Source organism: Pecten maximus, chromosome 11, assembly GCF_902652985.1.
Source record: "Pecten maximus chromosome 11, xPecMax1.1, whole genome shotgun sequence".
Classification (NCBI taxonomy): domain Eukaryota; kingdom Metazoa; phylum Mollusca; class Bivalvia; order Pectinida; family Pectinidae; genus Pecten; species Pecten maximus.
The window spans coordinates 32449890-32470381 of NC_047025.1; the positions used below are offsets into that span (position 1 = coordinate 32449890).

Genomic DNA, 20492 nt, shown 5'->3' on the forward strand with positions numbered 1-20492 from the left:
TGATTTTAGAAACAGACTCTAGGACAGAAGAGGAGATAGTACGTACAATAATTAAGTCGGTCGGATTATTTAACAATTCCATCATGATTTAATCAACTTGTATGAACTAATAATCATCGAAATGTGATTTAGAATGGCAAACAAAAGATATAATTAGATTAACAGAGATTGAACTCATTATCTCACATAAAAAGACTTAATAGTAGCACACTTAAAGGATAATATCAATAACAGTACGGTACCCATGAGAGAAAAGTTGAACTCTCTCTGTCATGTAATTTGAGGTCAACATAGGGGACTGATAGGTATAATGTAAACGTGTGTGTGATATAGGTCCCATCATATCCTGATGTCCTTGATATCAGTAGAGAGCTTTAGGTATTTGTTTGTCAAGCACCGCTGTCCCCAATACTGAGCTGTAGTATGTCAAACCTACAGTGAGGGAAAAACAGACTACGGGTAAGTATACTGTTACCTTTATAAGTTTATTGATATTTGTGTATCATTAATGAATTATGAAGAATTCTTGACATATCAATTTATGATGTACATACAAATTGCCATGTATGTTGACATTGATTTGATATAGAGATACATTTCTGACTGCTAAATTTTATTACTTCTTCAGAAGATATCTGATAATTATATAATTGAAATTCATTTAAAGTGAAATGTATGTTTCACTAATTCATCCATATTTTGTTGTTTTTTTTACCTTTTTTTTTTGAGTTGACTAAAAGTTGGAAAATTTGCTTACTCAGGTTAAATCCTTAATAAAACCTTAAAGTGTGAATAGAATTAAATTGCAAAATGTAAAACGATCTCTTATATTTGTTTAATGATTCAGTTTGAAGGTGTACATTTTGTGTGTATTAGAAGTACTTGGTTTTCTGTAAAAGCTGCCCAAAAAAAGAAAGCATATGAGTAAATGCCACTGTTAAGAAAAGTCTAACCAATTATATCAGACACAAGAAGATATTATGGCGTTAGTGAGTGGGATCTTGAGAGGTCTGGGCCGTGGGCTCAGGTCACCTGTACAACGAGGACTCTGGACCACCACCAGCAGGCAATACAGTGAGGGAACTGTAACTGGTAATGAAAACAATGGACCATCGGTCAAGGTGCCGTCCAGTGCCAGAGTGGTCATCCTTGGTGGGGGTGTTCTCGGGACATCCATTGCCTACCATCTGGCCGAACGGGGCTGGACCGATGTTGTATTACTGGAGCAGGGCAGGTAAAATCATAGTAGTAATAACTCTCAATATAAGTAAATAACTATTAATTGACTCAAGTGAGATCACTTTTCTTCATGAATTGACACATTCTAGGATGTAAAATATATATTTTACCCATAATCCATTATTGTATACTCTACTTTGGTAAAGTTCTGGATTTAATGAGATTCCTGATCATACCATGGTTACTGTATAAGTCTATCTGTGTTGTATAACTTTTGTAGCATATTTTGAACTTTAGACTTGATATATGTGAAAGAATTTTTAGGAACTGGCCTTGAGCCATATACTAAGTATATATATAGGGCGTGAGGATTGTCAGGTACAGATAACTGATGCAAGTGTTACCTGTATATCGTACCTGTAGTGTAGTGTCAAAACAACATTGTTATTCAATAAGTTGCAGTTTGTGCCTATACTCAGCAGATTATTTATGGAGGTCTGTTCTATAACTCAGAGGTTGTTGATTCATACAGATAAAATAGACAGATGATAACACTTCGTACCAGGATAGAGGCAGCACAGTTATCACACAGTTTAATATCTAAAATAACCACAGCACAAACTTGTCTCTACATCTGTTCAGTAGTGCTGCACTTGATCATTGAACTTGATTCCGTATACAGCTAGACAGGAAACATATATGATTTATTTTCACAATAGTATTCGCTGTGTTTTGATAACTTAATAAATTGTCTGTTTTAAGGTGTAGTAATAACTTAATCATGTTTATGAACATGACAGGGTGCAGTTTAACGAAGTTATGCACAGTTTAACATGATTATGTAATAAATTACATGTAAGCCAGGATATGCATACTGTCACTTAAATGATGGGTTACCTGTTGCTTTCTACATATGCTGTTACTATGGGTTACTTGTTGCTTTCTAAACATACTGTTACTATGGGTTACTTGTTACTTTCTACACATACTGTTACTATTGGTTACCTGTTACTTTCTACACATACTGTTACTTGGGGTTACCTGTTACTTTATACACATACTGTTACTATTGGTTACCAGTTACTTTTTACTCATACTGTTACTATTGGTTACTTGTTTCTTTCTATGCATATACTGTTACAATGGGTTACCTGTTGCTTTCTACACATACTGTTACTTGGGGTTACCTGTTGCTTTCTACACATACTGTTACTATGGGTTACTTGTTACTTTCTACATATACTGTTACTATGGGTTACCTGTTACTTTCTACACATACTGTTACTATTGGTTACCGGTTACTTTCTACACATACTGTTACTATTGGTTACAGGTTACTTTCTACACATACTGTTACTATTGGTTACTGGTTACTTTCTAAAAAATACTGTTACTTGGGGTACCTGTTGTTTTTAAACACATACTGTTACTATTGGTTACCTGTTACTTTATACACATACTGTTACTATTGGTTACCAGTTTCTTTCTACACATACTGTTACTATGGGTTACCTGTTGCTTTCTACATATGCTGTTTCTATTGGTTACCTGTTACTTTCTACACATACTGTTACTTGGGGTTACCTGTTACTTTCTACACAAACTGTTACATTGTGTTACCTGTTAGTTTCTTCAAAAACTGTTACTTAGTTACTTGTTACTTTCAACATATGCTGTTTCTATGGGTTACCTGTTGCTTTTTACACATACTGTTACAATGGGTTACCTGTTACTTTCTACACATACTGTCACTTGGGGTTACCTGTTACTTTCTACACATACTGTTACTATGGGTTACCTGTTGCTTTCTACACATACTGTTACTATGGGTTACCTGTTGCTTTCTACACATACTGTTACAGTGTGTTACCTGTTGCTCTACACATACTGTTACTTGGGGTTACCTGTTACTTTCTACACATACTGTTACTATTGGTTACCTGTTGCTTTCTACACATACTGTTACATTGTGTTACCTGTTGCTCTACACATACTGTTACTTGGGGTTACCTGTTGCTTTCTACACATACTGTTACTATGGGCTACCTGTTGCTTTCTACACATACTGTAACAATGTGTTACCTGTTGCATTCTATATATTATGTTACTATGGGTTACCTGTTGCTTTCTACACATACTGTTACAATGGGTTACCTGCTACTTTCTACACATACTGTTACAATGTGTTACCTGTTACTCTACACATACTGTTACTTGGGGTTACCTGTTGCTTTCTACACATACTGTTACTTGGGGTTACCTGTTGCTTTCTTCACATACTGTTACTATTGGTTACATGTTGCTTTCTACATATGCTTTTACAATGGGTTACCTGTTGCTTTCTACACATACTGTTACAGTGTGTTACCTGTTGCTCTACACATACTATTACTTGGAGTTACCTGTTGCTCTCTAGACATAAGGTTACTATTGGTTACCTGTTGCCTTCTAAACACATTGTTTCTATTTGTTACCAGTTGCTTTCTACACATACTGTAACAATGTGTTACCTGTTGCGTTCTATATATTATGTTACTATGGGTTACCTGTTGCTTTCTACACATACTGTTACAATGTGTTACCTGTTGCTTTCTACACATACTGTTACTATGGGTTACCTGATGCTTTCTACACATACTGTTACAATGAGTTACCTGTTGTTTTCTACTGTTGTGATGCATTAGGTTTCTTTTTTTCTGACCACACTTTAAGCATGATCGAGTTTATTGATTATTTTTGTCTTATTTACTTATTTTCCTCCCATTGTTTTGACAGACTGACATGTGGCACTACTTGGCATTCAGCTGGAATGGTGGGCCAGGCTAAAGATGAGGTGGAGGGGTCACAGCTCGTGGCCTACAGTAGACAACTGTACAAACAGTTAGATAAAAGTCATGGAGTGGGTAAGGATCTTGTCCTGAATGCTGTACAGTGGACATACATGTCATGGAGTCCGATATCTGTGTCATACTGGACAAATGTCATAGACTCAGGATATCTCTATCTCTGTACCTTACTGGATGATTGTCATGGACTCAGATATCTTTTTCTCTTACCCTGGACAGGGATATCCACAATTTTACCAGAATGAGATTTTCTAATCTCACCCTAGGTTTGAGACAAGCTACATATGCTCTGTGCATGTTCTCAACAATCGCATGACATCCTGGGAACAGTACAATGATTTGACGCCAACAATTCAATTTTGTCACCTCAACATTATCTTGCATTGATGTAACAGCAATATTAGATACATAAGAGGGTAAACAGGATAAGAGAAAAATAATCATTCACCCCCTTGGGAATGAGACAAGGGTATCTCAAACCTCCGGGTAAGATTCTTAAGCTGCCAAACACAAGGCTTGCCAACTTAGAATCTTCCCCCTCGGGTTGAGATCCCACTGTCTCATCCCCAAGGGGGTGAACGATTCTATCAATCTCAATATCCTGCTGGACAAATTTTGGGAACTAAGATATCTTTATTCATATGCCTTATTGGACATTGCAGACAATCTCTGAATGTGTTATTGGACAAATGTCATAGACTCAATTGCAATACATGTATCGTTACCTCATTGCCAAATTACCAGACAAATGTACGTCATAGTCAAGACATGTAGTTGTCGATAAACAGTATCAAAATGGTAACATTGATTGTCCTGCTGACAAAATGAGACACAACTTATGAATATATACATATGTATCTATTTTCAGGATGGAAAGAATGTGGCAGTGTTTTTGTGGCACAGACAAAAGATAGATTGACATTTCTGCAGAGAAAAAATGATATTGCATTGTGAGTATTGTCATGCATATACCAGTAGTTATACAGTGATATTAAAAATCAAAATATTTTTGCCCAGTATGTTGCAAATCTTACTTTCAATTAGAAAAAATGAAATTATAATATTTAAAGTTATGTTTAGGTATCATTATTTTTTTAAAGTGTATAAATTGAACTTTCATGGCTGATGGAACCACAAAATGACATATCTTTACAGAGCCACAGGTATTGAGTCCCATATGATCTCACCAGAAGAGGCAGGAAAGCTGTGTCCTTGGGTCAGAACCGATGATTTGAAGGTTAGTTCAAATTTTAATATTTGGCATTATAGACAACAAATGCCCTCTGGACCTCTTGTGTTGATTATGAATACCAGCTCTTGCAAAATAACGCACATGTTACTTCAAGTGTAAAAACTATTTTTTCATGCAAATGTATCTCTTAAACATGAGTAGCATATGTTTAAGAAAAGAAAAAGAATATTTATTTAAATGATACAACCCATTTTTAGGTGGGAAAAAATATTCCTTACTCCTATGGAAGGGAATCCCATGTTTCATAAGATTGACATCCTGTGCTGACAAAGGATGCAAATGAAATATGGATATCTTGTTTATCACAGAAATTTGAATCGCTTAAATATAAGAACAAGCATCAATTCTAAGCCAATTTGAAAACCTTATATACACTTCTGTTTATTTATGTGATCACCAGGGGGCGCTTTGGGTGCCAGGAGATGGAGCTCTCACCCCGCCAGATCTTGTGTCAGCTTACACCTCCATCGCTAGGGGGAAAGGTACTGGACCAAAAAAGGTCTAAATCTGAATGAAGAGTAGCAATGTGATTTATAATGGGTGAAAGAGTTTTGACTTGAACATGAGGTGACAACCATACAATAACGTCCCTTTTGTATTGGATATATAAAAGCTACACAACCATTGGTTGTTGTATATGGTATTTCTTTATTTGAGTTAGTTATTTTTAAAAAGTTACAAAAAACATGAGCTTTAGCGAGTGTTTTTTGTAACTTTTGAACAATAAATAACAAGAGTGATAGAAATACAATATACAACAACCATGAGTTTGTGTGACCTGTTTCTACCACAATAAAGAAAGCTATTCTGAGGATTAATTGACCAGTTTTGTGTTCTGCGTGTTATCATTTCCACATCCGGGTGAAGCAGCATTATGTCAGCCAATCTAAACACCATGAATCACGTGAATAAAAAGTAGTCCCAGTCAAAGTTCACAGTGCCAGCCAATCAAAACGCATTAACTGTATGTTTATACAATAGTCGTCATAATTCATTGACACCTTGGGAGTTGAACAATGCCCACCTATTGTGGTAGAAATAGAGAGGTATATTTGGTACATGCTTTTAAATTTTAACAAACATCTATTCTACAGGAGTAAAGATCTTGGAGGGAGTGAAAATAGACCAAATTCACACCAAGAATGGGCGTGTATCTCATGTGACCACATCCCACGGTGATATCAACTGTGAATACTTTGTCAACTGTGCTGGCCTGGTAAGTCTGTATTTTACTTTGTTAATGGCCCCTTATGTACAAAAAAGAAAGAAATATTTAAATGCAAAGTGTGATTGAAAACTTTGTTTGCAAGATTTGAAAACATGCATTCTTTCTCCAGCATAACAGTTCACTATTCAACAATGAATGGGATGAAAATGTATATAAAGTCGACCAATAATTGTCAGTCTAATTGAATGTTTGTGATAATTTTACTACAATGCTACAGAGGCATGCAGTCTGATTGGAATCATGAAGACATCCAATAAGGTTTTGAATTAGCTGTATGCACAACTTTTCAATGTGAAATGAATGAGCTGGCCACATATTAATGTCAAAACCAGACCACATTTGTCTTGAGAGTATTTGATTCATTTTCAGTAATCGGAATCCATACATGCTCTCACCATAAATATTTACATCATGCACTTATATCGATGTGTTGACAGTGGGCAAGAGAGGTGGGGACATTGTCTGAACCAAATGTGAAAATTCCTCTTCATCCTAACGAACATTTCTACCTGGTTACGGCACCTATAAAAGGACTGGACCCTTTGATGCCTGGTGAGAGTCACTCTCTTTGATTTGCTATTGTACATGGCTTTTGTATATTTCATCGGATGCCAATCTTGTAATTGGGCAATCATACTACAAATGTAATGGAGATTTTTTGTTTCAAAATTCTTCACAAGTGATATTTCATTGTATATTAGCTGCATTAAAAGTAAAAAACATGATGTGAAAGTTAACTCCATATGCTTAAAATATCTATATTTCTAGCCTTCAGAGGTTAAACAATGAGTGGTTAACGTTGTTGGATAACAACATACCGTTTGGACGTTTCTAAGAGACATATGTTGACTGCAGTATATAGGACCTCTAATTGTGACAGAAATGCATTCTGTGTGGCAGATACAGTTTCTATCAGTCACTTCCTAAGATAATTTCTGGTTGGACAAGTCATAATATATCAATTATGAATATTTCCAACAAATGGGAAGAGCTTACCTGTGTCAGACATAGTGACATATTTAGTTTCCATAACAATCTGTAAGTCACAACTTGAACATGAATCCTGATGATATCAACAAAAGGTCATATGTCACAAAGCACACAAGAAAAGTCTCAGCCAATCAAAAGACCGAAAGTTCAGATATATCATTTTAGTGATATGATAATATATTTATCCATCAATAAGCACACTTAAACAATGGTCTGAGAGAGGAACAACACTGGGTAGAAAGATATATATGTACTCTGACCTTTAATGAATGCTAAAGTGTGCATGGTTACAAAGACCATACCATATACTCTAATCCATAATATCATTTGTCCTTTATTTCATGTCAGTTGTCAGAGATTTTGACGGAGGAATTTACGCCCGGGAGTGGAGTGGAGGTTTACTGGCTGGAGGGTTTGAACCCAGAGGCAAACCAGTGTTCCATAATGGAATTCCAGATAAATTTGAATTTCAGCTTCTTCCTGAGGACTGGGATCATTTCCGTAAGAATTGATACATTTAGCCAGCTGTAGTAATAGATCAGTTGTTTGATGTTTTGTGGTTTGATCACAGGACATGCAGACAAGCTATTTTACCCTGTGTTTTCTTAGTAATATGAGGTTTTTGTCTAGATAACGGGGTTGTTACAGGATTCCTTCAAAAATTTGCCATATTGTCAGTACTGTTACTATTACTTCTGATCATTGACCAGGTACATGTACATTGTATACAATGCATATTTGATATTTAACATGGAAAACATTTAGGAAAAAGTACCAAGATATGATTATACACTGTATCAAAAGCCTTTGAAATGTATTTTACAAAGACTTATTTACACCGAGTAATTCTTCTACTTGTATGCTTAATGTGTAGCCTAATTCTCAATAAAGATAATGATCTTAAGCGCAAATAAAGCCCTTTGAATTTTTATTTAGAATGTTAAACTGAATACGAGTGGTTTGTTTCTACAATAACAGAGGTACTTTTGGACCCGATTCTGCATCGCTTCCCTTGCATGGAGACGGCTGAAGTGAGGCATTTGGTGAATGGCCCAGAAAGTTTTACTCCAGACGGCCACTGGAATCTAGGTGAATCACCTGAGGTAGGAACATTAAGGAAGTGCCAGGTAATGAGTACTTTCCTCATTAAATGAGGTTTATAATTCATTAAATTTGATTACTGTCAAGGTCTGTATTATACCTGAACCATGTCATATCAACATATTGCTATAAATTTATAGGTACCTATATGTATTTTGTTGCTAGTACATATTTCAAAGTGTTGATGACATAGAGTTCAGGGGCCTGGTTTATTAATAAGTAAAAGCCAATTCATCATTTTTTAGACCTATTGAAATCACCTTTTGTCCATTACCGTGTGTCATCTGCCCATCATCCATCCATTTTTGACTTCTCAATAACTAGGAGGCACAGAGTCCTGATTTTGGGACAGTAGCATACTGGGATAAATGGCTACCAAGTTTGTTCAAATTGATGACCTTGACTTACTTTCAAGGTCACAGGACTGAGATGTATTCAATGTTGGTTAAGTAACACATCAGAACTTAGGTGACTGTTAAGGGCTCAAACTGAGTTGAGATTTTTCGTGAAAGCCATATTTGAGAAAATCTCAAGTGAGAAAAATCTCAAGGATTTGAGATCGATTTGAGTTTGAGATTTTGCTCAGTTTGAGATGTTTTGCGCAAGCGGGGCCCGGGCTTCTTGTTTAAATGTTGATATTTCAGACAAACATTTTAAAAAGACCTGTAGGTATTAAAACAGTGAAAGTCTTTGTCAAGGCTGATCAGAAAACAATATAAGATCACTAGGTCTGACCTTATTTTACAAAGGAACAACTCTGGTCCAACTGGTCCAATCGTTTGGATCATGATGAATAAAAATAGCCATGATTATGATATTGTGTTCAGAGGAATATTTCAAATGGTACTGCTGTCCCTTCAGATTAAAAAAAGTAAATTTTATGTCCCTTACATAGTCACAACAATATTATAATCTACACAATTTGGGTGAAATTCCTTGGCTAGTTTTTAGGTCATCTGACCCGAAGGGTCAGGATGACCTATAGTCATCATGCTTCGTCCGTCGTCGTGCGCCGTCTGCCGTGCGCCGTCCGCCGTCCGCCGTGCGTAAACTTTTCACATTTCAATCTTCTTCTCAAGTTCCACCAGTGGGATTAAGCTGAAACTTGCCTGAAATGATCCTGAGATGGTCCTGACCAAGTGTTGTTATTTTTCGGGTCAGTCCGAAATCCAAGATGGCCGCCATAGCCGCCATTTTGAAAACACATTTTAAACTTCTTCTCAAGTTCCACCAGTGCTGTTGGGCTGAAACTTGCCTGAAATGATCCTGAGATGATCCCGACCAAGTGTTGTTATTTTTCGGGTCGGTCCGAAATCCAAGATGGCCGCCATAGCCGCCATCTTGAAAAACACATTTTAAACTTCTTCTCAAGTTCCACTGGTGCCATTGAGCTGAAACTTGCCTGAAATGATCCTGAGATGATCCCGACCAAGTGTTGTTATTTTTCGGGTCGGTCCGAAATCCAAGATGGCCGCCATAGCCGCCATCTTGAAAAACACATTTTAAACTTCTTCTCAAGTTCCACTGGTGCCATTGAGCTGAAACTTGCCTGAAATGATCCTGAGATGATCCCGACCAAGTGTTGTTATTTTTCGGGTCGGTCCGAAATCCAAGATGGCCGCCATAGCCGCCATCTTGAAAAACACATTTTAAACTTCTTCTCAAGTTCCACTGGTGCCATTGAGCTGAAACTTGCCTGAAATGATCCTGAGATGATCCCGACCAAGTGTTGTTATTTTTCGGGTCGGTCCGAAATCCAAGATGGCCGCCATAGCCGCCATCTTGAAAAACACATTTTAAACTTCTTCTCAAGTTCCACTGGTGCCATTGAGCTGAAACTTGCCTGAAATGATCCTGAGATGATCCCGACCAAGTGTTGTTATTTTTCGGGTCGGTCCGAAATCCAAGATGGCCGCCATAGCCGCCATCTTGAAAAACACATTTTAAACTTCTTCTCAAGTTCCACTGGTGCCATTGAGCTGAAACTTGCCTGAAATGATCCTGAGATGATCCCGACCAAGTGTTGTTATTTTTCGGGTCGGTCCGAAATCCAAGATGGCCGCCATAGCCGCCATCTTGAAAAACACATTTTAAACTTCTTCTCAAGTTCCACTGGTGCCATTGAGCTGAAACTTGCCTGAAATGATCCTGAAATGATCCCGACCAAGTGTTGTTATTTTTCGGGTCGGTCCGAAATCCAAGATGGCCGCCATAGCCGCCATCTTGAAAAACACATTTTAAACTTCTTCTCAAGTTCCACTGGTGCCATTGAGCTGAAACTTGCCTGAAATGATCCTGAGATGATCCCGACCAAGTGTTGTTATTTTTCGGGTCGGTCCGAAATCCAAGATGGCCGCCATAGCCGCCATCTTGAAAAACACATTTTAAACTTCTTCTCAAGTTCCACTGGTGCCATTGAGCTGAAACTTGCCTGAAATGATCCTGAAATGATCCCGACCAAGTGTTGTTATTTTTCGGGTCGGTCCGAAATCCAAGATGGCCGCCATAGCCGCCATCTTGAAAAACACATTTTAAACTTCTTCTCAAGTTCCACTGGTGCCATTGAGCTGAAACTTGCCTGAAATTATCCTGATATGATCCCGACCAAGTGTTGTTTTTTTTCGGGTCGGTCCGAAATCCAAGATGGCCGCCATAGCCGCCATCTTGAAAAACACATTTTAAACTTCTTCTCAAGTTTCACCAGTGCTATTGAGCTGAAACTTGCCTGAAATGATCCTGATATGATCCCGACCAAGTGTAGTTATTTTTCCGGTCAGTCCGTAATCCAATATGGCCGCTGAGGCCGCCATCTTGAAAATCACATTTTAAACTTCTTCTCAAGTTCCACCAGTGCCATTGAGCTGAAACTTGCCTGAAATGATCCTGATATGATCCCGACCAAGTGTTGTTATTTTTCGGGTCGGTCCGAAATCCAAGATGGCCGCTGAGGCCGCCATCTTAAAAAACACATTTTAAACTTCTTCTCAAGTTCCACCAGTGCTATTGAGCTGAAACTTGCCAGAAATGATCCTGATATGATCCCGACCAAGTGTTGTTATTTTTTAGATTGGTCTGAAATCCAAGATGGCCACCATGGCAGCCATCTTGAAAACACATTTTAAACTTCTTCTTCAGTTCCACTGGTGCCATTGAGCTTGAAATTGGTGAGGATGTTAAGGAAGGAGGGCCAACAAAGTGTTTTGTTATTTTTTCGGTCTCGTAAAAACTTTGACATGGCAGCAATGGCGGCCATTTTGTAACATGATTGCGCAATCATGGTTTTCCTGAACAACACCTATTTCAAACTTCTTCTCAAATTCCACCAGTGGGATTCAGCTCTAACTTACCAGAAATTATCCTTAGATGGTCCAGACCAAGTGTTAGTATTTATTGGGTCCGTCAGAAATCCAAGATGGCCACCATGGCCAACAGTGCCACTATATACTTGCTACAGAGAATGCATACTACAATAATATTAGGGTTTTGATTTAGAGTCAGATGACCGTTAAGGCCCCTGGGCCTCTTGTTTACAGTAAACTAGCTTCACCAGCAAACAGATATCTATGTAAACTGAAATAGTTATGACATACTCCCTTCCTGGTTGTTTGTATCAGAGTCATGTACTTAGAATAAACTATGTTGATCAGGTGAAGAACTACTTCGTAGCAGCAGGTATGAACTCCATGGGTGTGGTTGGCTCTGGTGGGATAGGAAAACATCTCACAGAATGGATTATTGACGGTGAGCCAAGCATCAACCTGGCAGAGCATGACATCCTCAGATATGTTCCTCACCATAGCAACAAAAAGTTCCTCAAGGAGAGAGTTAAGGAAACCATTGGTAAGACTCCTTTGTATTTTTTTTGGTAATATATATGTCACTTGCACTTGTAAATATATGGTTAGAAAAATAATCAATAAATGCCAAAATACACCATTCTCTTACAAAATCAACGTTGATTTTAAATATTTCATTTTCTTCATAGTTGCAATAAATTGTACGATTATTATAATATAAGTGATTAATTAATGCATGAATGAAATTTGAAAAATTGCTGTTTATTTCTTTGCCTATAGAAAATATATTTTAAACTCTATAGATATGTACTTATTGGGCATAGGTCCAATGTTTTGGTGTTGAATGATGAAGGCTAATGACTACAAGACCACCACCTATTTGTACCACTTTTAGAAGGAAAAAACCTTATATATAAAATATCTTATGATCCCCTCATTAAAGGTTAAATAAATGGATACTATTAGATTATTATATGCAACAAGTTAATTTGACTTTGGTATCAACATGTCAAGCATCCAGTGGTTACATTTGACCACTTTACAGATACATTATACAAGGGGGAATCTACCAATGTATATCTATGGAAGTCCCATGTGAAATGCTGGTATTATCATTTCTTACTTGTTATTACTGGTACATAACAACAATTGACCTCTAAGGATTGAAGCAGATGAAATTAAAATAAAGAAAATTAGTTTGTCACCTTCCTTTATTTGGATAATCAGCACTGTATGCAATGAGGTTCCCATATGAATATTGGGAGACTGGACGTAAACTGAGAACCTCACCCCTACACACCAGACTGGAGGTAGATGGGGCATGCTTTGGAGAAACCAACGCATATGAACGACCTATCTACTTTGCAAGACCTGAGGGTAAGTAATGTCATGGTCACTGGTTTCAAGGAATTATTTTCCTATTCATATATTGTATTGCAGTTTTCACAGTGAACTTGACTTGGCTGAACATGTACACCAATGGTCAGGTAGCTCTTGAATAGAGCATCCGTCTAGAGTTTGGAGGTCCCCGATTTGAGTCAAGGTCTGGTCATTTCATTTTTGTTATATGGTATTTATGCCCAACTAGTTACCCACAGAAGATTGTATTAGGGTCTTGTATGTTTCTTTGTGTTGAGGACTTTGTTGAAGGAAGGAATAAAAAATGAAGTGGAACTGAATTGGCCTGAATGCTAGTGGTCAGTTAGTTCAAATGGTTAGAGTGTCCGAGATCCCAGGTGCATGTCCCTGTCTTGTCATTGCATTTGTCTTCACTTACATTAAACAAAATTTTCTTCTCAATATTCTTGTTTTGAATATAGAGAGAACATGCAAATAAGGATATTATATTTAAATTTCTGTCAATCTGATACAATGTGTCTAAATTAAAACTATAAATATATTGGCAGATGAACCAGCTGATCAGTATCACCCAGGGAAAGGTTCATATGGCAAACCTCCATGGTTTGAAAATGTGAAGGAGGAGTACTTGGCTTGTAAGGAACGGGTCTGTCTCATAGACATGTCATCCTTCTCCAAGTTTGAAGTCAAGGTAAGCATCTCCAAGTCAAGGTAAGGATCTCCAAGTCAAGGTAAGGATCTCCAAGTCAAGGTAAAGATCTCCAAGTCAAGGTAAGTATCTCCATGTCAAGGTAGATCTCCAAGTCAAGGTAAGGATCTCCAAGTCAAGGTAAGGATCTCCAAGTCAAGGTAAGGATCTCCAAGACAGTGTATGTACGTAACCAAAAAATAACGTACTATGAACATATTTTTATTATTCTGACACCGATTTCCATTACAGGTAGTTACATAGTTTTCCAGAAACTGAATATGCTTACTAACAACCATCATATATTGTATACTTTTGTGATTCATCCACCTGTGATCAAAACTTGGGTCACTGTTACTAATAATGAAAAAATACGGTTATATTTAGTGTTTAGTTCTTGGTGACAGATGATTGATATTGTCAGTACCTCATTGTAAATGTACTAATTTGAGAGCATTGTAGTGTTATTTTCCATGAAATTTTCAGTCCAATGGCCCAGAGGCCTTGAATTTCCTGGAATATTTGAGCTCCAATGATATTGAGGATAATGTTGGAGAAATCATCCACACGGGCATGCAGAACAATCACGGAGGTTATGAGAATGATTGTACCATCGTACCTCTAAACCACAACCAGTAAGTGTTTTATACCTCCTACAATGAAGTGTGTGTGTTGGGGATCCATCTATATCTTTGAACCTACATGTATGTTCAATAACTTACCGTGTACCTTTTTTTCATAAAACTCAATACTTATGCTTTTTATTTGTGTGTACCACCAATTTATTGATTTGCTTGTGTATACTGTACCTTTGAGCACGTTGTGTATATCTAATGCTGTAGTTTGCATATTTATATTACCTTAATTCCTGATCAATAATTTAGAAACTGTCGGCTCGAGTTACTAAGGCAGTTGTGCAATGTCAGCTAGTGTTAGTATTTGATTGTACCTGAATACACCTGTTATTGTTGCAGTTTACCTCCCATTGACTCCCCAATGGACATGTGATCAAGTCTCATTGTTTTCATTGCGTTCACTTTCATTGCTTTCACTTTCCTTGTTTCCTCTTCTTGTTGCCTGATGTTTCCTTGTACTTCATTTTCCTCTCTGCTGCATTAGCATCTCCCCATCTCGGCGACTGCCAAAATTCTTCGTATCTTTTGCCTTCCGATGCACACTGTCCCCACAATGTCCTCACAATGTCCTGGTGGCAGTTCTCCGCATCAACAACTGCCTTGCAGGCTTACCACTTACTTCCGGTCTTCACTTTACTCTTCTTCTAATCTTCCACGTCATGACCAGCCTTACCTTTCCAGTCGATTTCGTCAACCACTAATGTCTATGGGAGCTACATTTTGGCCTATACATTCAAGTTGACGAGAAGCATTGATGAACTACTAACCATCTATTAGATGTGTGTTTATCTTCCTTTCGATTCCCACTACTATTGTAAGGTTAATCTTTTACAATATGAACATGAAAGACCTTTAGCTGATTTGAACTTCACACTAACCGATGATACAGTAGCCGCCAACTGTCAGTACCCACCATGCTTTGACATGTGTTGTCGTTGTGATCTATAGATCATCCATGAATATTCTATCGGCGACTAAGTGATTTTTTTCTTGATAGTGGGCCCTTCTTCTCTTCAGTGATCATATGCATTGTCGTTACGAAAAGCACTACAGAAAGTGTACGTCCTGTCCCAATTCCCTTCACAAGCTTCTGCAATGATAACATAATTAATTCTTATCTGCAAGATGTATTCCTTCAAAGAAGCTTCGTATGATGCCTTTCACCTTCTCCAAGATATAGTACTGGTCAAGTACCTTTCCTATTAAGCTGTGTAGCTTATGTGTTCATCAGATCTAACTACACAACTGACAGGTCGCAACGGTTCACCTTACCTCCTTATTCAGCTAAAGTAGCACGCGTTGTGTGCTCTATACATCCAGATAATCCTGAATCGAAACACCGTCCTTCTGTGACGACCTATCAAGTTACTCATTCGTCGTCCTGTTCAGAATAGCTTCCCCATCACATATAATAAGTGATATTGTCCTGAAATGTCCAAGTCCTTGCAAGCTTTTGTTCCCGAATTTAGGACCGTTTACATTGGTAATATGTAGGATATTCCACCAATTATCATATGTGAAATTTGTCTGTGTTTGAAATCACATCATAAACAGCCCTGAGATTGTCAAGATCTCTGTCCATATTAGCTTCCTCTCATTTGGTCCATGCCACTTACTCTCCAACTCCATTGCTTTCACCTTGCTTCATCGTCTCTACTGTAGGCCCATTAGCATTTTTCCATCTCGGCGACTTCACTCTTCCTAATTCCTATGAAAGAAAATATACAGATAATGATGTTTTGTATGACTTGTTCAGTATGTTTTGTGTTGTATTCTTGAATATTACCTTTGTGATATTACTTTTCTTTTTCCTTGCTCACTCAGTTTTTTCATAATATCCCCGGCGTCCCAGCAGACCAGGTCCTTAGCTTGGCTGCAGCGGTTCCAGCCCGACGACGGCTCAGTACAAATCCGAGATATCACATCAGCGTACGCTGGGATAAACGTAATAGGTCCACATGCCCAACAACTACTGGCTGATGTCACCGACATCTCTACCACTCTAAAGGATTTCAAACCTATGACATGCAAGGTATGTACTTTGTAACCTATCTACACGGATGATAAGTCAGGACTAGATCAATTCATCAGATAATACAGTTTGTTTGTGATCGATTAATATTGCATGATGTCTATTGAGGTAAAGACACCTACAGTTTTGTTTGTGAAGCTATTGGCCCCGCTGTAAAATTTATTTCTGTTATCTCATTGAAGTTTAGTAAACATTTTTGTTGCTTTCAAGTGTAACGCTGATGTCCAAAATCACTTTCTATGTTTTTATTTTGTAGTTTATTATTATCTAGTTTATTATTTAGTAAATTGAAAGCCTTTTACCTTTTTATGTAGGTGATAAACGTTGGGTTTGCCAGTGATATTCGGGCCATGAGACTTACACACGGTGGAGAGGATGGATTTATTCTCTATGTTCCCTCAGAGGTAAATTCCATCCCTTGTATATTTGTATGTAAAATGTTGTTCCATCTAATATCGACGGTAATTTCCACAATTGGACATCGTTCTCAGAAACATTAAAACCCTACACGTCAACGGGGACCCAGTACCGAAGAGTAATGTACCACTGTCAAAAATCTACATTGGATATTTAAACATCTTTCATTAGAAGCCATATCGTAAGACACAATGATGTTATTCTGTATATATTTGAGGAACTGTATTATGGAAATTGTCCGATTTACATAGAAATTTGATTACTTGTATATGATTACATATGTACATATTATAATTTATGTTCAGCGCGAAGCTTCATTTATCAGTCATGGAGATCTATTACCAAAGTAACTTGTACCACTGGTGAAAAGCTTTCTTCTAAGGAATATAGGTCACTGGATTTCAAATAACTTGGACAAGACTTCAAGTTGTGATAGTTTATAATCTTCAATATACATACCAGAAGTTATCCTCTTTTCACTAATAATTGCTTGATTTATCTTTTCGTCTAATGATATTCTATTCATAGTATGCACTCCACGTGTACGACACACTGATGTCAGCAGGGAAAGACTACGGAATCCGACACGCTGGGTACTACGCTCTGAAAATGTTGCGTATTGAGAAATTCTATGCCTACTGGGGAAACGATCTCACAACCCACACCACACCCCTTGAGTGCGGCCGTGACTTCAGGGTCAAACTTGATGTAAGATACATGTAGATTCTTTCGAACAGATTTATATTTAGAAGATATTTCTAACATTCATTTATATCATATCAGAATTGGTATAATTTTGAAAGAACAGTAGTAACTATTGACAGAATAACTGCAGCGAAAATGTTTTTTTTTAATTATAAGCACACATGTTTCTCCTATAGGGTCGATTCAGTGTTGTATTTGGATATAACATATGTGTTCTTGCTTCTTGCTACTTTTAATTTCAATGGCAACGTCCATGCTAACGGATTGTTTTTGTTTTGAATTTGCTGGGTTTCTTTAAGAAGGTTTTATGTTGTAGTGAAAATAAATCACTATTGAAAGTTTGACAACTTCATGAGGATGAATAATAAAGGAAGTTTTTCTTTTAGGCGGGAGACTTCATCGGGAAGGAGGCTTTACTTAAGCAGAAGGAGGAGGGAATTAGTCAGAGGTTTGTTCAGTTCCTACTGGAGGACTTCAATGTCGACACGGACGTGTGGCCATGGGGAGGAGAACCAATCTACCGTAACGGCAAGTTCTCTGGTACCACAACATCCAGTGGCTACGGATTCAAGCTAGATAAGATGGTGTGTCTTGGTTTCATTAGAGATTATGACGAACAGGGAAAGAGTGTTTTATACAAGAACATGAACCAGTTTGTGTTGGACAGAAATGCGAAGTATGAAATAGCCATTGGTGGCCGGATGTTTGAAGCCAAAGTGCGTCTCTACACACCCAAGGAAGCATACTCAACCCCAGAACCGGCCTTCATCCCTGTCCCATCCATGAATAAATAAACAGCGTTTGATTCCGGTGTAGCTTTGATTCTCTAATAGCTGTAAGGTTTTTATCAAGTGGAACAGTCCATCTGTAGGAATAGATGGTCACCTCAACTATACCTGAACATCACTGCAGAATCATCGAAATTTGTTAATGCACCAGTGACTCTAAAAGAACTTTATTTTATTGAAAAACATATGTAGAACACTAGAACAGTTTCAGGAGCCGTTTCAATTCTCATTAAAGATAAAGTTTCAATGTATATGTATTGGTGTCTTTCGTGATAAAATGTTTGTGTACATATGGGTGTCATTTTTGAACAAAGAATTTTTTTTTAGAAATGCACAAGTAATTCATGTATTTCTTGAAGCTGAATTTTGTTGATGCATTTACATTTTTAGTATTGAGAAAAAAACTTTGGGTATACATGGATATTAAAACTCAAATGCTAGATTGAAATGCAGAATAGCTACTTGTTGTGAATTTTAATTTGTTTTTCACTCACAATCAACGATGTTTGCGAAACCAAATCTTTTTCTTGAAAATGCTACCATGCAAATGCTTATCACCTGTTAGAATACAATTATGCAATTACAAATTTATTGTTAAAGAATATCAGTATTACATGATGATCATGTTACTGACCAATGAAAATGTCACGTGGGATTTACTCAGATACGGGTAACACAATGATCAATTAAAACATTAGTGCCATCCTAGGTTAAATTGAATATTATACAGAGTTCCACTTAACTTGATGTTTTACTAAAATACTAGATATGCAGTACTTGTCTCAGGAATAGAGATGCACATTGAGTGTGTTATACTGTAACATACGTTCTACCTACAGGTGCTTTCTTTTGTTATTGAGTTGGGACATACTGTATAGACCATTATTTTCGAGGGGATGCTATTCTTCGCTATTTATCTAATATGTGAAATATTGACATTGGTAAATACTATCCGCCAGTCATTATTTTGACAATAATACAATTGATCTTGCAGGTTGTATTATATATTGTATCAACACTTCAAAATGCGATATTGCGGAATTTTAATACGTAAGGATTTAATGCTTTATATCAAATGAAAATCAAGAAAATGTTGACCCGAGAAAGTAATCCGACTACATGGTATGAACTTTCCTGTCTGTGGAGTTTTAGCCTGTTGTTGCATTTGTTAATGGTATTTCTTGTAAATATATAGTGTACATATACTATTGATTTGTTCAAACCTAATTAGTTACGAAGTAGGAGGATTTGTTTTATTTGTCTCGTTGATTGATCTAATTGTATTGATATCTGCCTTGCTGTACAATACAGTCCTAAAAACATACAAGTATTAGTGAAATCGGTATAGCCTGTAGAGTACAATACTGGAAATAAAATGCCTAAAGATTGTATAAATGAAGAAGCAAATAATGGAAATGTCAGGGTTTCACATTCTAATTTAATTTACTTATTGATCTTGTATGTCAATTAATATAAGAATGAAAAATATATTAAAACACTCTGGTCATTTTATTTGTTCTGATTTTTTCCTTTTTGTCTTTTATTAAATATAAGTAGAGGAAACATGTTCTCTTACCCTGGAGACGGAAATCCACTATTTGACCGATTTGAGTTGAGACAAACTACACATCATCTTTGTACGTTCTCAGCAAATACTATGACGCCACGTCACGCCAACACTGTCTTGCATTGATGTTACGCCAATATTAGTTACATACAAGGGTTAACATTGTAAGAGAAAAAAATAGCATCCCAAACTTCACATGTGAATCTCGATTTTAGGTAAGGACAATACATTGTTTACTGGAGTAGGGAAAAGACAGCTCACACGAACTACGACGTCACTCACAATAGCGTAATATCACCATCGTATGTAGCGTAACCACGTCTCAAATTGATAATTTCATCAATTTTGACACATATTTCAGAGACGTCGATACTAGTGTGAAAGGTTTCACAACACTTTACATCTTTCT

At 37.1% G+C, this 20492-nt stretch overlaps 1 protein-coding gene across 2 annotated transcripts; it reads left to right on the forward strand.

Moving 5' to 3' along the window:
• The first annotated feature begins 336 nt into the window (after positions 1 to 336).
• LOC117338392 (pyruvate dehydrogenase phosphatase regulatory subunit, mitochondrial-like) lies at positions 337 to 20025 on the forward strand. 2 transcript variants are annotated; one of them, XM_033899738.1, is made up of 18 exons: positions 337 to 459; positions 966 to 1234; positions 3955 to 4082; positions 4894 to 4975; positions 5181 to 5262; positions 5678 to 5759; positions 6372 to 6493; positions 6943 to 7057; positions 7844 to 7996; positions 8474 to 8598; positions 12244 to 12436; positions 13120 to 13269; positions 13800 to 13942; positions 14426 to 14574; positions 16399 to 16606; positions 16921 to 17010; positions 17552 to 17731; positions 18115 to 20025. In XM_033899738.1, exons 2-18 carry the CDS (start codon positions 981 to 983, stop codon positions 18520 to 18522), a joined length of 2664 nt encoding a protein of 887 aa, XP_033755629.1. In that variant the 5' UTR covers positions 337 to 459; positions 966 to 980; the 3' UTR covers positions 18523 to 20025. The 2 variants fall into 2 exon arrangements, with proteins under 2 accessions (XP_033755629.1, XP_033755630.1); XM_033899739.1 differs by having other exon boundaries at positions 374 to 459; positions 880 to 1234.
• Positions 20026 to 20492: the final 467 nt, after the last annotated feature.

Bases quoted from the DNA above. Each gene is read 5' to 3' on its own strand.
- LOC117338392 (XM_033899738.1), top strand. From the start codon at position 981: ATGGCGTTAGTGAGTGGGATCTTGAGAGGTCTGGGCCGTGGGCTCAGG. The intron at 4,976-5,180 runs GTGAGTATTGTC...ATATCTTTACAG, and splicing joins AGAAAAAATGATATTGCATT to AGCCACAGGTATTGAGTCCC. The intron at 13,943-14,425 runs GTAAGCATCTCC...TGAAATTTTCAG, and splicing joins TCTCCAAGTTTGAAGTCAAG to TCCAATGGCCCAGAGGCCTT.